The sequence below is a fragment of the Styela clava genome, chromosome 5, assembly GCF_964204865.1.
Source record: "Styela clava chromosome 5, kaStyClav1.hap1.2, whole genome shotgun sequence".
Taxonomy (NCBI): domain Eukaryota; kingdom Metazoa; phylum Chordata; class Ascidiacea; order Stolidobranchia; family Styelidae; genus Styela; species Styela clava.
Genome location: NC_135254.1, coordinates 21,039,820 through 21,057,581, shown reverse-complemented (window position 1 = coordinate 21,057,581; position 17,762 = coordinate 21,039,820). Strand labels below are relative to the sequence as shown.

Here is a 17,762-nt window from a genome sequence, read left to right as displayed (position 1 = left end):
ATATGAATTCGCTAAACGTGAAACAAGAAGTAAACTATAAATCAAATTTGTTCAACTACCCCGTTCTGATTTTTCCTATGGAACTAGACCTACAGAAGACCTCTAATTTGCAGCGACCAATTCAAAGTCATGTTAAATTTCATGCACACTCCTGCTCCATCTCTCAAAACAACAATACCCGACGTAATCAAATTCAACCCGGCTCTCTGGATCTGAGTCAACAATATTTTTCTTAAATAACCCCGTGTCGGAAAAATTTACATTCTTCTGCAAAATAGTGATTTTTTGCGATTATGCGATTTAACTCGAATGGTTTGAGCATAAAACTGCACCTCCAACAAGTGGCGAGATTCAAATTTAATAACGGATTTTTTTTTCTGTACCGAACTCACCAAGAATAGCTTTCCCGCTATTTCAGAAAAAATGTATGTCACTACATGAGAAGTCTTAACATGACACATTTTACATAATTCCATAAAACTTTTGAAATCCCAAATATAAATCTGGTCATCGGCTGCAGTGCATACGTCTCATTTGTTGCGCTGATGTAACTTCTAAAGTGTAAATAAACCAAAAAACAAGAACGGGTTCATTGATTATGCGACATTCCAAAAAACGGGTTTCCGCGAAGTCCCAAAATCCCACCTAACTACTAAAAATTGATTTTAACATAAACAAGCCTTTGAAAACTTTCCATGTTCAATAACAACAACTGGTAAGCTCCAGCATTTGATTTATTCAGGCATGATAGACGAGCATAAGCGAGCCACTCATAATAGGTAATATAATAGTTACCGGTATATAATAATCATAATAGCAACTAACGGTGAATATTTACTGCCGTTTTGCCATATCCGTTTTACTGGTTGGTTTTTTGCTATGAGGAAATCCTTAATTCACGAAGGCTTTGATTGAGTTGCTGTTTCTATGTCCTCATGCACATAAACATTTACATAAAACTGAAAGCATTTAAAATCTAATTTCAATTTTCTCTGTGATGACGACTCGGCTGATTAAGCGTTGTAACCGTTTGACATTCGCATAAACCACTTCGCAAAGGTTCTCAGCATTCTGTACCAAAGTTCCACTCTAGGCGAGCCAGCTAAAAATAATTTACGATTTCAATTCAAATGAAATATCAGTGAGAATTAGTATTGCTGATTATTGCTTATTCTCTGGATCACAGTCAGACGTTTTTAGTATTTTAAAATTAGCGCTTGTCGTTAACTTTCATAAAATAATAAATAAGAAATAAAATTTAGAAAATTTTCTATAAGAGAGTTTAAACCACTAGCTTTTTAAATGATACAAAGTCGTAACGTGCTTACGGTTAGGTGAATGATTGGTGACGTTGCGTCAATTCAGAATTATTTTTTAAGCAATCTTTACCTTTCAATCTATCTTTACATTTAAGTTTATACTCATAATATCATTGTAATAATAACAATTATACAAATAACGTACCGGGGTTGACAATTTTGTCGTTCTCTTCTAATCTACTGCCTATGAAAAATAAAAATAAAATTCGGTTAGGTCCACATCCATTTGAGATGAACAGATACTTGAACACTTACTTGTCGAAGAATATGCTATGGTATATTTCCCTCCCTTACTGTCTTTTGCTGTTTGAAGACGAACTGTTAGGAATCTACTCAAAGACCTATATTCAGTCCCCGATTTCACTTCTCCCGTCAATGTAGCGATTTTGGCTTTGGAGTAAGGTATTTGTCTTGGGCGTCCTTCCAGCAACTACAAATATTACAAACGGTAATTATAATTCGCTTCCGTCACCAGATAAAATAATATAGAGGTTAGAAATTGTGCCTACTCTGTGTCATCCATTCACTGTATCAGTCATTAGTCGACAATAGTGAAAATGTCGAGAGCCGAGTCATGACTGTGTGAATAAATGCTAATTCAATATGACTCGGAAGATTTTATAAACTCATTGTAGTAAAAAGCAGGAGTTATTTCAATACTAATATTTAGAATAACTCTTTCTCTTCTATGCCAATTTTGAATGATCACAAATATTTTCATTGCATTCGCTCAATGAATGCAAGGCCAAAGGGGCGGCACGTGCGATATTTTAAAACTTATCAAAATCATCATATATTCAAGTATTTATATGACTTTTTGAGTCCTGAAAAGCGGTTGCTAAACAGAAAAAACTCTTATTGAATTGAATTTAAAAAATTTATTGATAAATGAAATCTATGATCTAAAAAATTACCGTCAGTTTATCTCCTTCCGAAATATTAAAGTTTTTCACTGTTATTCTCACTCGTCGACCAGGTTTTGCAGAAATCGTCCACATACAGTCAAGTCCACTCGGATAGCTGGCAGGATATGACGGAGATACAGCTGTTCTAACGATATTTCCCGATGCCCGAAGTTGGTCATTTCCGCATATCTTTTTCCTCGCGTACTCTGTAAGAAGCAGCATATAAGTTTTCTCCAACAAATGGATTTAATATTTGCCAGCTCATTGTCAAGATCAAACTTCGATAACTTTATCGGTGATTTATTAGTAGCCACTCTAAAAAACTTTTTATTCAAAGCAGACAAATGAACACGTGTTCACCCACTTCCCATTTCATAGGACTTGCTCGTTGTACTTGCGGGTGTTGATTTCGTTGGTGTTGTCACAACATAACTGCTTGGTTCTGGGTCTGTAAAGCGTGTATACATTAAGCCTTTATGCGTATTAAACAACCAAACTAAACTTTTATAATTCCGAACCGATGCCCATACTAAGTTAAAGCGTATTATGTTAAAATAAAAACATAAAGATTCTATCCAGAAAAAATTTATCACATTTATCTGTGGTCGGTGATTTTGATGGAATTGTTACCATACAACTATCTAAACATTAAAATCTGTAAATAATTTTGATATTGCAAAAAGAAGGATTTCTTTATTAGCGTGTAATGTGGAAATTCTGACTTGTTAAGCGTGGTTAAAACTGCCTCGGCCATGTTGTACCTGGTAATATTTATCTGAAGTTCTAAGTCTTTGGTGACTCAGACAGATGTGTCTACTAATGGCTTTGCCATAGAAGCACTTTGCTTACCTGCGTCTTACAATTTTATAACAATAACAGTTTTACAATTTTATAAATTTATGTAGCTTCAACAATCAAACTTTTTTTCCCGCATTAGTGAAATTTAAAGAGCTTAAGCAACATTCTACCTTTATTTATATTTAAATAAAATTATTTAATAGGCCTTTCTGACCCACCATCAGTTTTGGTCGGTATTGTGACAATGTAACTGCCTGAATGTGGATATAAACAGGTCAAAATGAAAAATCGTCTTGTTTTAAGTCAAAGTTGCGATGTTCAAAATAATCTATTAAATTTCCAGAAAAGCAACAATTGCAGAATTGGAATATTATATAATCCAGATTTTATCACATGAATTGCAACCCGAGATGGCATTTTATTGCCGCACAAGAATTCTTGATAAATTTGTAGATTACAAGTTTATGCAGATGATGTTGAGTTCACAATAAAAATGAAGGAGAACTGTTAGAAAAGTTTGATCTCGAAATAAATGTGTCTATGAAAATACGATGTATCAGTAAGAAATCTATTTTAGTTTATTGCTTTGCACATATTGCAATAAAATATTTTAAGAATATTTTTTATTCAACGAAACCCTAACAGTTTTCCTTTTAAATTTGCATTTACATGTGCTTGGTTTTACATTACAATTGAAGTTTTAAAATTTCTTGAAACGCGCTGCTGGCGACAGAACGGGGTTGCGGCCCAATAGTTCCACTCCACGTACGTCATGAGCACTTTTGTTGTTATAGAAACACTCAACATAATTCTAAGTATTTGCCTCATACATCGGTATTTCATTTTTAACCAAAAAAAAAGTCTAAACATATTTTGAAAATGAAAGGGAGAGCAAACTCTATGATTGATGGTTTTCATTCACAGACATCTAGGCTTATTCAGTCGGTAACTGCTTTTCGCACATTAATATCATTGTTTCCAAACACTTATGTCACCTTCTGGGCAATCCATTTCATTGCACATTTCACTTTGCGAATCTTCACATTCTTTTTGACCATTTTCCTTCAAACATTCCCGTACTCGAAATCGCATTCCTCCACCACAAGAGGCGGAACATTCTTCCCAATCACCCCACTCTTTGTATTTTACTATGTATTATAAAAGTACTGATTTGATTTTTTCACTTTCGAACAATTATAATATATTTTATTTAAATAAAAAATGTGTTCCAGGGAAACAGAAACTTATATTGATTAAAAAATTGTAATGATGAAATCAAGTCGCATACACCCATGTGTAGTAAATATTGTTGAATTATGATTGCCATCATGCAAACATGCCATATGTTGCATAGCTTTATCAAGCTAACACTAACACTGGTCTACTGATACATTGTTTTTTTTATTCAAGCCAGCCTTTTATTTAACTTTTCTATCAGTTTTCCCTGATATTGTCAGCTCATTTCGTTTGTCAACTTGTAAGCTTATTATTTTGGGCACCGTATCCGATATATATTTGATTATGGGTATGACATATATTTATATGATCGAAACGATAATAAAAACGACATACCTTTATCTTTCATAGGCGGTTCACCTTCAGGCCACGGAACAACTGAATTAAACAAATAAATGTAATTATGGACTGAAGGTAATATTGAAATCGGAAATTGACATATTGAATCGAATAAAGTATAAAAAATGTACTTTCCAGGAACGTGCTTCAAAAAATCGCTGAAATTTTTTTACCCTATACTACTTGAACTTTCGGCGTATTTTTAACATGCCCACAATTATTACATTACACATTATGTGTCCTCCGTAACATTTATATGCTTGTTTGGCATATTATTGTTTATGAATTATCTAAATATGAAAAAGATTTGTGCAATCAACATGATAATAAAATTGCAGTCAAGAGGTTACCATGAAAACAAAGAGTACAATGTTCTTCAATCTTCACACGAAAAGTATGATTTAATTAGTTTGAACACAGTTACATTTAAATGTTAGATTTAACGTAGATTTGATAATTTTACTCACCTCCTGTAATTTTGATTTGTCCCTCCGGATCTGCATCTTTATCTATGCAATAGAAATACAAGATATAATACAATGAATTTAATAAAGAACAAAATTAAAAACAAATTCAGGATATTTGAATATTGGGTACTCCTGAAGTATGCGCACCAAGATGTTGCACAGCCTTAACCCCGACCTTGTACACAACCTGAGTTCAGGTTGTGCGTCATCTTGATGAATATTGTAATAATCAGTTCATTATTTTATAATCACAAAAACGCGAGTAAAACATTTGGTATAAATTATCAAAACCTTTCAAAGAATAATCCGTTGGCAGTGGTTCACCGACTGGTAATGCATCATCACACGGGTCTGTATTGCATTTCTCTTCGCCTGCTTCCTCACACTCTGGTCTTCCGTTTGGATTTTTGCATTCACGTGTTCTGTAGCGCATGCCGCCGCCACACTTCATATCGCAAACTGACCATGGACCCCATAATGCCATATCATAATCTAAATTCGGGTCAATAATATGAATTTTGTCTGGTATTTGTAGCAATCACTCTCATTGATGTGGTTATGATCGATTATATGTTCAACTATAACTAGTATTGACTGTATAATCCCACACATCTCAACACATACACTGGAAGATTTTTACTGTATTTTGCAACAATAGCATCTATTTGTTTTTGTTTTAATATAGGAATGCGGTGTATTCATAATTTGCTCCGTGCTTCTTAATTTTATCCTGAACTTCACTCCAAGTAAGTGTTTGACTTACATAGCTTAAAGTACATTGAGATTTTATTATTACACGACCATGGAACGAGTCATTATCTGTGTAATTTTGTGAATGATATTGCGATGGATATATACGTACCCATATCTTTAACTGGTGTTTCTCCTTCTGGCCAAGGCAATTCTGGATTAAATTTAATTCTTAGTTCATACCGATTAACAAAATAATTAAACGTTAATATTACATTCATGTCAGGTAACGTTGGAAGCTTATCTTATTCCATACGACATACAGTAACGCATCAGACATATTCCTGAAAATGATGTGAAATCGTTCGCCAATTCAAAATTTCGTTAAAGCAGCGGTATGTGGACCAGATTTTAGCGCGATTTAGTGAACTTTTATTTATCTGAGTTTTCATCGCTCAATCCTGTGCAAATATAAATCATTCTGTTCAACATAAAATCTAGCCAGTCTCTTAATTAAATCTAAAGCGTCGTCATATTGAGTATGTCCCAGTTGCTACGTAAATGAGATAAACATGTGATATATTTAGTTACTAGTGCATTTACGTTTCTGCGAAATTTCATTATCATTTCTAACTGATCAATTTACCAACATTTGATATTTTTATGTAATTGCTAGAAAATGAAACATTCATTGCGCCCTCAACAAATTTATATTATTCAAACCAATTTTATCAAAGGTTGATTAAAGCGAGATCTCGAAACTTACAAGCGGGACGATTGCGAGCAATAAATTTAGGCTGTCCGATGTAACATAAAGATAACTTGCAAAAACAAAGTAACATCCGATATCAATAGAATATATTTAGCTTTTCTATCAGTTTCCTCATATTGTCAGCTCATTTCGTTTGCCAACTTGTAGGCTTCGAGTTCATCAAGAATTATTTTGGGCACCGTATCGAATATATATTTGATTAGTTGTGTGACATATATTTATATGATCAAAACGATAATAAAACGACATACCTTTATCTTTCATAGGCGGTTCACCTTCAGGCCACGGAACAACTGAATTAAACAGATATAAGAACCGATGTAAATGTAATTACGGGCTGAAAGTAATCTTGAAATCGAAAATTTACATATTGTACCGCATAAACAATGTGGTTTTACTTCCCAAGAATGAGCTGCAAAAAATTGTCTGAGCTTTCTTCAAAATATACTACTTGAACATTCGCCGTAATTTTAACATGCCCACAATTATTACATTATACACATTATGTGTCTTCCGTAACATTTATATGCTTGTTTGGGGTAATATTGTTTATGAATTATCTGAATATGATTAGGATTCTTAAAATTACAGTCATCAAGAAGTTAGCATAAAAATAAGGAGTGCAATTTTCTTCAGTCTTTATATAAAAAGTATGATTTACGTAGTTTAAACACAGTTACATCTAAATGTTATATGTAACGTAGATTTAATAATTTTACTCACCTCCTGTAATTTTGATTTGTCCCTCCGGGTCCACATCTTTATCTATGGAATAGAAGTGCAAGATATTATACGATGAATTTAAATAAAGAACCAAATTTGAAAAAGATTTGAATAGATATATATTTGATATTTATATAAGATTTGAAGATATTTGAATATTGTAATAATCAGCTCATTATTTTATAATCAGAAAAAACGCGAGTAAAACATTTAGTATAAATTATCAAAACCTTTCAAAGAATAATCCGTTGGCAGTGGTTCACCGACTGGTAATCCATCATCACACGGGTCTGTATTGCATGCCTCTTCGCCTGCTTCCTCACACTCTGGTCTTCCGTTTGGATTTTTGCATTCACGTGTTCTGTAACGCATGCCGCCGCCACACTTCATATCGCAAACAGACCATGGACCCCATAATGCCATATCATAATCTAAATTCGGGTCAATAGTATGAATTTTGTCTGGTATTCGTAGCAATCACTCTCATTGATATGCTTACGATCGATAATATGTTTAACTATATGACTGTGTAATTCCACACATCTCAACACGTATACTGGCAGGTTTTTACTGTGTTTTTTTTTTGCGCCAATACCATTTGTTTTAGTTTTAATATAGGAATATGATTTTTTAAAAGTAGTCCTTGAATTAGTGATCTTTAGCAGTGTATTCACAATTTGCTTCGTGCTTCATTCTATTCTGAACTCCACTCCAAAAAAGTTTGACTTACATAGCCGAAAGTACATTGAAATTTTATTATTACACGACCGTGGAACGAGTCATTCATTATCTGTGTAATTTTGTGAACTGATCTTGCGATGGATATATACGTACCCATATCTTTAACTGGTGTTTCTCCTTCTGGCCAAGGCAATTCTGAATTTAATTTAATTCTTAGTTCATACCGATTACCAAAATAATTAAACGGTAATATTACATTCATGTTAGGTAACGTTGGAAGCGTATCTTATCCCATACAGTAAAGCATCGGACATATTCCTGAAAATGCTGTTAAATCGTTTGCCAATTCAAAATTTCATTAACTGCGGTATGTGACCAGATTTTAACGCGATCTAGTGAGGTTCTATTTGCGAGCAATAAATTTAGGCTGTCCGATGTAACATAAAGATAACTTGCAAAAACAAAGTAACATCCGATATCAATAGAATATATTTAGCTTTTCTATCAGTTTCCTCATATTGTCAGCTCATTTCGTTTGCCAACTTGTAGGCTTCGAGTTCATCAAGAATTATTTTGGGCACCGTATCGAATATATATTTGATTAGTTGTGTGACATATATTTATATGATCAAAACGATAATAAAACGACATACCTTTATCTTTCATAGGCGGTTCACCTTCAGGCCACGGAACAACTGAATTAAACAGATATAAGAACCGATGTAAATGTAATTACGGGCTGAAAGTAATCTTGAAATCGAAAATTTACATATTGTACCGCATAAACAATGTGGTTTTACTTCCCAAGAATGAGCTGCAAAAAATTGTCTGAGCTTTCTTCAAAATATACTACTTGAACATTCGCCGTAATTTTAACATGCCCACAATTATTACATTATACACATTATGTGTCTTCCGTAACATTTATATGCTTGTTTGGGGTAATATTGTTTATGAATTATCTGAATATGATTAGGATTCTTAAAATTACAGTCATCAAGAAGTTAGCATAAAAATAAGGAGTGCAATTTTCTTCAGTCTTTATATAAAAAGTATGATTTACGTAGTTTAAACACAGTTACATCTAAATGTTATATGTAACGTAGATTTAATAATTTTACTCACCTCCTGTAATTTTGATTTGTCCCTCCGGGTCCGCATCTTTATCTATGGAATAGAAGTGCAAGATATTATACGATGAATTTAAATAAAGAACCAAATTTGAAAAAGATTTGAATAGATATATATTTGATATTTATATAAGATTTGAAGATATTTGAATATTGTAATAATCAGCTCATTATTTTATAATCAGAAAAAACGCGAGTAAAACATTTAGTATAAATTATCAAAACCTTTCAAAGAATAATCCGTTGGCAGTGGTTCACCGACTGGTAATCCATCATCACACGGGTCTGTATTGCATGCCTCTTCGCCTGCTTCCTCACACTCTGGTCTTCCGTTTGGATTTTTGCATTCACGTGCTCTGTAACGCATGCCGCCGCCACACTTCATATCGCAAACAGACCATGGACCCCATAATGCCATATCATAATCTAAATTCGGGTCAATAGTATGAATTTTGTCTGGTATTCGTAGCAATCACTCTCATTGATATGCTTACGATCGATAATATGTTTAACTATATGACTGTGTAATTCCACACATCTCAACACGTATACTGGCAGGTTTTTACTGTGTTTTTTTTTTGCGCCAATACCATTTGTTTTAGTTTTAATATAGGAATATGATTTTTTAAAAGTAGTCCTTGAATTAGTGATCTTTAGCAGTGTATTCACAATTTGCTTCGTGCTTCATTCTATTCTGAACTCCACTCCAAAAAAGTTTGACTTACATAGCCGAAAGTACATTGAAATTTTATTATTACACGACCGTGGAACGAGTCATTCATTATCTGTGTAATTTTGTGAACTGATCTTGCGATGGATATATACGTACCCATATCTTTAACTGGTGTTTCTCCTTCTGGCCAAGGCAATTCTGAATTTAATTTAATTCTTAGTTCATACCGATTACCAAAATAATTAAACGGTAATATTACATTCATGTTAGGTAACGTTGGAAGCGTATCTTATCCCATACAGTAAAGCATCGGACATATTCCTGAAAATGCTGTTAAATCGTTTGCCAATTCAAAATTTCATTAACTGCGGTATGTGACCAGATTTTAACGCGATCTAGTGAGGTTCTATTTATCCAAGTTTTTTGTTGCCCAATCCTGTGCAAATATAAATCATTGTGTTCAACTAAAAATGTCTTATCTAGAGAGTGTCTTACATATAAAGCACCGTCGTATTAAGTATGCCCCAGTTGCTACGCAAATGAGATGAACATGTGATATATTTATTTATTGGAGCATTTATACGTCTCTGCAGATTTTCATTCCCATTTCCAACTAATCAATTTACCAAAATTGGATATTTTTGGAATTGCTAAAAAATGAAACATTCATTGCGCGGTCAAAAAATTGATATTATCCGAACTACCTTTTTTTTTATACATGTTGCACTGTTTAATTAAGAGTGTTAGATTAACCAATACTCACCTCCTATTACTACTGTTTCTCCCTCGGGATCTGCACCTTTATCTGTGAATAGAAATATAAACAAAATTTATTCAAACATGAAACTGCCATTAGCAAATGATCATGACAAAAAAACTATGATTGTTATCAGTATTCGAACTTCGAACCTTTCAAAGACGTATCTATTGGCAGTGTTCCGTCGACTGTTGCTCCATCTTTAGCTGGTTGTTCTCCTTCAGGCCATGGCAAATCTGAAATTTTGAAAATCTAACTTTGAAATTGTGTTCACACTAATTAACACCAGTTTTAAACGCAATTGATTTGTATTTTGGTGGACTTTTATTTTTATTTCAGTTTGCATCGCTTCTAAATAATATGAAAATATTATATTATTATGAAAAACTGTGCCCCATAAAATGTGGCTTATTCGAGCTTTCTTCACCGCGTCTCAGTTACTGTGCAATGGGTCCCAATATAACATCAACAGTGACTCACTTTCTATTAATATTGTTTCTCCCTCGGGAATTTCATCTATATCTGCGAAAAGAAAGTACAAACAAATTTTATGTAGAACCCGGTAACATTCTGCAGTCCTAAAAACGAACTACGATTGTTGTCATCTAAAAAACCAACCTTCCAATGACGAATATGTAGGAAGCGGTTCGCCGACAGGTGCTCCATCATCACACGGATTTGTGTTGCAGACATCGGCATCTGTTTCCTCACATTCTGGCCTTCCATTTGGTTTTTCACATTCACGTGTTCTGTATCGAACACCACTGCCACAAATCATACTGCAAGTAGACCATGGACCCCATGATGCCATATCATAATCTGAAATTCATGTATATCAAAACCACAGTCGTATGACAATGACGAATGTAAATATTCATTCCAACATTATTGTTTTGATACACAAACAATATTGAGCGAAATACAGCGAGATAAATCCATTATAAATGGAACCCGCGGTCTTCAGGCTAATAGCCCTGTGCGCCGATTGGGAGTATTTTACCATTTCATTTCTACTTAATTGGACGTGGTTTTGTGGTTGGTAGGCATATTTTTCAACAAAATTTGACATCCTTAGTCAGACTTCGCGGTATGGAAAAAAAACACGTGAAAGTGCAAGTTTTGAAAAATGATACGCTAGGGGTAAAATAACAAGACAAAGGGTAGACCAAAATATATTATTAAATATAAAAGAAATGACTTCAGAAGACATCCCTATTTTGAAACAGTAAACATTTAAAACTGATCACTCTAATAGTTGAAGACAAAATCGGCAACATCCACAGGAATCCGAACTACAACAATTAAGATAACGATCAACAGGTTTACTCCGCGTGTCTTACAACAAACAACTGCTTCAACTTTGTGATACGGCGATCCGCCATCGTTGTCGCTACAATTTTGAGCAGAATGAATTAGTGTTAACTGAGTTTTGCATCTAATGTGATTTTCAGGTCTCCAGTCATTCCACATTTTAATGATAAAAGTTTCCTCGTGTTATATGAACATATTTTGGAGAGTTTGTGTTAACAAAAATACCGCAAAAGATGATTTCATAGTATATAGCTTATCTTTTGCCAATGGGTCACCTTCAGGCCACGGTAAAACTATTTTATGAATACAAAATAAGATTTAGAAACTGATAAATGTAATATATTGCGATCCATGAACGATTAGAAAACGAATTGAACACGACTTTGCCGTGGGATTAAAAAGTTATTTTTATATTGCGATTTTGAATGAAAAAAAAAACGAATTTATCTCAGTATGGTTAACCAACTACCGGTATTTTTACGAGTTTGATCAAATCAAAGTGCGCGGAGGCAGCTCCAATTAAAATAATCACCGACGCGCCAGAAGCGACTAAGTAATTCTCTGGGTGCCTGTTACGGTTTGAAAAGAGTATCGCTTATTCAAACGGTTTGTACACCCTATGGAGTCTTGATAGCGTTGTAAGTAAGCATTACTTACCTCCTCGTATTTTTACTTGGCCTTCTGGATCTGCTCCTTCATCTGAATGTGGTGACAAATAGACACGTATGAATTAAATAATATCAGTATACATGTTTTACATATCTACATATTAATATATATATAAAATGTTAGATAAACATTTTAGAACGGTGTATATATTTTAAAAATCGTTCAAGTTTTGTGTCATTTAAATTACCCTTAAATTTTAGACAGAAGAATTGCCTGGATAGCTCACAAAAATATTCAACATTTTACTTCTTTCCATTATACACGGAATATATGGATAGGAAAAAAAGTATCATTTCACATTCCACCAATATTGTAATTCTGGTGAAAATGTTTCCATAATATTTGTCTGTGGTTTGAAATCTTTTGATAAGGTTGTGAATCGAATCGCGTTATGCTGCACGTCAACAAAAACTCAAATTTCATTTTATCTAAAAATCGGGAAGTCGACCCGCACAAAACAATAATCAAACACTGTTATTACTGCTGAAATATTTCAGAATAATATCAGTTTAAAATTTTACAAAGCTCTTATCATATTATTCTGGTAGCGTGTGCAGCTGCCAATACTCAACATATTAGCCTATAGTTTCACGGCGATGCAAGGGGTATTTCGATAAAAAAAAAATACAAAAGATACAGAAAAAAATTGATCAAAAGCAAGCCCTTGTTTTAAAAAAGGCTGTTTTTTAGATTTGATAAAAAAACAAAACCTCATTTACTCTATCAAAACCATAAAAGAAAAACAAAAGTGGGTATTCGCTAAATAATCATCGCATTTACATTCTTTGTGTGTATTAATAAAAAAATTCTTTTATGCCATAATAAATTGTAAAGATTTGTACTTCAATTTATGTTAAATTATTCTGTTTAATTAATGTCAAAAAATTGACTACTGCAAAATTAGAACTAAAATATAAAGGATATTCGCAAAAAATGGGGATTTCGCAAGTTTCAAAATTCCGCCCTGACAAAGGCGTTTTGGAAAAATGTCAGCATATTATATAAATTTCCGCTTCACGGCAATCGTACTGTATTTATAACATTTCTAATTATATCATCTTTGAAGGGATCGATTCCTCGTAATTAAGTACATTTCTTGACAAAGAAAAATCTGTACACAACAAAAATTCGTGTATGTATATATAAAACAAATATACTTGGAATATAAAGAATAATATTAAAAATCGAATAAAAAAATTCGGAGTCAGCAAATCAAATAGCATACCCTTTATGTCGAGTTTTCCATCTCCCTCAGGCCATGTCTCGGGATCGACTGAAATTAAATAAGAAAAAAATAAGAGTGGAAGAAATCAAATAAAAACTGTATTTTAAACAAGAAATTATTTAAAATTTTGCGTAAAAAATCGCAGCAACAACGAAAATAAGTATGCTGTATCAAACTTGAAACGTAATTTTCTTTGGAGATTGTGTTTGACGACTAAAAACTCGTCTGGGAAAAATCGCGACAACTTATTCGAATTTTCCGAAGATTTTTGAAATTCCCGATGCAGTGAACAACTAACTTTATATAGGATTTCAAACTGGACCACACTACGATACCATATTCTCGTGTGTGTGAAAGATTTTCAAAGTTCGAATGGGACATTTCATCTACTTTTTTATGTTTGATGTTTAGCCCATAATTTGCAATGCTTATTTTTTCTGTATACACGCATTCATAATCACAGATTATAGATAACAAGTTTTTCACAAAATGCCTGCAATTCGCTCCCAGTATATTGTACAAATGAAATCTGTTGCTCCACTTTCACCAAATGAAAGAGCAGACCTGTTGGCATTATTGGGATTGGTTCACCGACAGATCCATCATCGCAAGGCATTATGTTGCATTCTTCTGCATCTGCTCCTTCGCACTCAGGTCTTCCATTTGGTTTTTCACATTCTCTAGTTCTGTATTTTACGCCTCCACCACACACCACACTACAATCTGACCAGTCACCCCATGGTGCCAAGGTATAATCTGAGTTATGTATAATGTATCGATATTATTGAAAATCAAGGCTAAATATCTAACTTTGTGTAGAGTACGTTTTATGTTTAATATTCGAAATGCAATTAATGAGAATAGTTCAAAATCAGGAACTCTAGAACCTGACAAAATTATCAATTCGCAGCAACAAATACAACTTAAAATCTAATAAGCTCCACTCATGCAATGGTTGAAATCCTCGAAACATATATTTTGATATAGATTGTTCAACTGGATAGGTGACAGCCCAAATATTATAACACATCTCTAGATATAGTACATCAGTAACTTATTCCAAACTATAACAATGTAAAATAATATACCCATATGTGTATTAAACTACCCGCGCATTTTGTTATAATGGAAAAAAATTAGAATATATTAGATGTACTTAAACAGTCGATAGTAAATACCAAACATATTGTATAATTAAACCAAGATAATCACAAAAACATTGTATAATTTTCGGCGACAATAAATATAACAAGAGATTCTCAATTATGTGAAAGATGATATCAGCATTGACCGAGGTCATTTGATGTTTGTGCAAAAGGGTAGCAACATTTATTTATTATTTAGACTATGTATTTTATAGGCGGTTGTAAACTATGTAAACTATCTATGTATCTAGTACACAAACCACGGGAGTACCAACTATCTTGTTTGAGTATATGATGTTGAATGGTTCTCATCTTGAGAGGAAATTATCAAGTTGTAAAAAAAAAAGTTCAACGGTAAATCAATTTTTTATCGACAGATTAAAATCACTTTTCGATTCAATTTATCTACTCAACCACTCACCAACATCACTTCCATCAACGCCTTCGGGCCACGGAATTGGCGTGTCTAAAAGTATTTAATAAAAATAAGCAATATGTATATGCGTACACTATACTGAATATATTAATTAAGTCGGATAAAATAAAATGTTCATATACGTCATAGCTGGAAGTATTTTGTTGAAATTTAAGTTTCATTATTGAAAAGACATTTTTGGGATACTCAAAATTTTTATTAAAGGTTTTGTGGAACTAAGATTTGTTAGGCGGTGAAAATGAGTTAGAGGAGCATAGAAATTTAGAAACCCCGCGGTAGATGCATTTTTTAGAGCTAAATTGCTTGTAAATTGTATACCTGTTGATTCTGGCATTGGCATAGGCGTTCCAGTTGGTTCTGGAATAGCTGTTGGTTCAGGCGAAGTATCTAAAGTATAAGAGAGAAAAAAAATACACACTTTTTTTGTTGACGCAGGTCGTAGAATGTTAATACATACCGATATATTCAGGCATCGGCTTCGGAGGACCAGTCGTTTCTGTCAAAACAGGGAGGTCGGCAGTGGGTGGCGGAACTAAAACGAAATAAGTATTTTATCAATCTGAGTTACCTGAAATAAAAATGCGCATGGAAATTTTTTCTAATTTTGATATAACTGTTTCAAAGACGTAGTGAAATGGCATTAAAGAAATTATGGCTCTTTTTCAATCTAATTATCTTCCCAATTTTCAACTGGAACATTGGTTTAATATATAGAACTGATATCAATCAGTAAATAATAGAATGAAATTTTAAGACAGATGGAATGATGAATGCCCACAATGTAACTCGTTTTGTTCTCACCTTTCAAACATTTATAAATACATTTATAATAAAGGGAAAGCAGGAATTTTATCTTGCCCATTTATGTGTTTTAATACCATACAAAGTGTCATATCGACCGGGCTCATAATATACATTCTTCAAGTGGTATATAAATATCTGTTAAAATTGCCAGCCTAGTGGAATTTGACACGATTATTTGAAATTAATATTGTCATTCTATATTGCGTGTAGTGATTTTATCAGATTAGAAACTAAAGATTGAAAGGCGGGCATTGTTCATTTGATATAGATAGACATGTACATAATATTACCTTTTTAGCTGACTAAATATTTTACAAGTTAACTTGAGACTGAAATTCTATAGCACGCACAATGCGTATATTGCACTTCATAGTAAGTTTGTTTCTATTTATAATTATTGATATGCTGAAAGAAAAAAAAAACGATACACACCTATGTCTGGACATTTTTTTATGTTACAAGGTCTTCTTCTTGTTCTGACGCATCTGCTTTCTAGCACTCCAGGTGTTGTACAATATTTCGACCTTTCTTTCGTCCCACCACCGCATGTAACTGAACATTTTGACCAGTTACCCCACGGTGCACCCCACTTAATTGGACGAGCTGAAGACGAATAAAATAATTTTATTCAAACCACATGCAAAATAAGAAACCAAAATAAAAAGAGCATAAAATAGATTCATGCCATTAGATTATTTTAATCACCCACTGCGTAAGTAAGCTACACGAATCAAGTATCAAATGCATGAATATAATATTATGGATTAACCAAAATATATACATATATTAGTATACATATGAAAGTATTGAATAATTACCTTTTTGAGCTACGCTATTTTCCGTAATCCAAAAAGCCAGAATCACCCCGCATAAACAAAACAAATATTTCATATTTGTTGTACCAATCACACACACCTACGGATGTATCTATCAACTAGTTTATTTGAAAAAATGTAATGTTGGTTATGACTATGCCAACAAATCAAAATTTGAATACTCTTTCTTTGGAGTACATTAAAATGCCTAAAATCAAATAGTAAACCTAAAGTATAACATTTTATACTGATTGTGCTGAACCAGTGGTTCCCAAAGAAATATGCATCGTCGTCTCCTTATAGCAGTTCATTCACCATCATCGCCCCCTGACAATACTTAGAAACGTTACGTGAAAACAAAATAATTATTAGTAATTGATTAGTCAGGAATCACATGGTGTTTTTAGTAAGACAGGCGACAGATAGAGATCTCGGCGAGTTTTAATATTTTCCTTTCCGGGCTTTTTGCCCCATATTATAATCCCTATTGTATTACCCACGTTGTTGATCACTAGACTAAACCATGGTAAATTTGTGCTAGGCAGATATTAGTATTGCACTACTGCAATGAAAAGTTTTTATGTGGCGATTGCTTGTTTACGTTTTGACACGGAATTAATTTGTTTAATAAAAGGTTGCTAATAATATTAATTTTGTTTTTTAGTAGGGGTTAAGTTTATTTTTTTTCAATTTTCAAGTTAAATTGGTTGTGACATCACTTTAAATTTCAGAATCTAAATAAATTCGCCTTCTTATAAATATATATCGTCAGGCTAATAACCGGATTGCGTAAGTCATTTTTGGCGATTTTGAGTTTTTTTTTTTATAATATAGGTATTTATGTAATGCTGCGCACCTGTCTGTTAA

General features: G+C 33.1%; 1 protein-coding gene across 13 annotated transcripts; it reads right to left on the bottom strand.

The window, feature by feature from the left end:
* Positions 1-693: 693 nt before the first annotated feature.
* On the bottom strand, positions 694-17,067 carry LOC120345048 (A disintegrin and metalloproteinase with thrombospondin motifs gon-1-like). Of its 13 annotated transcripts, none has more exons than XM_078113051.1 (30): positions 16,899-17,065; positions 16,513-16,683; positions 15,734-15,808; positions 15,595-15,663; positions 15,262-15,306; positions 14,260-14,451; positions 13,696-13,743; positions 12,459-12,500; positions 11,109-11,309; positions 10,971-11,012; positions 10,643-10,726; positions 10,497-10,532; positions 9,890-9,931; positions 9,286-9,486; positions 9,056-9,097; positions 8,584-8,625; positions 8,084-8,125; positions 7,480-7,680; positions 7,250-7,291; positions 6,778-6,819; positions 5,927-5,968; positions 5,356-5,556; positions 5,065-5,106; positions 4,595-4,636; positions 4,018-4,170; positions 2,589-2,672; positions 2,234-2,430; positions 1,575-1,749; positions 1,465-1,503; positions 694-1,102 (listed from the first exon to the last, which is right to left on the bottom strand). In XM_078113051.1, exons 1-30 carry the CDS (start codon positions 16,969-16,971, stop codon positions 1,014-1,016), a joined length of 2,796 nt encoding a protein of 931 aa, XP_077969177.1. In that variant the 5' UTR covers positions 16,972-17,065; the 3' UTR covers positions 694-1,013. The 13 variants fall into 13 exon arrangements, with proteins under 13 accessions (XP_077969177.1, XP_077969178.1, XP_077969176.1 ...); XM_078113052.1 differs by having other exon boundaries at positions 10,497-10,538; positions 15,595-15,642; XM_078113050.1 differs by having other exon boundaries at positions 10,497-10,538; positions 16,899-17,063.
* Positions 17,068-17,762: the final 695 nt, after the last annotated feature.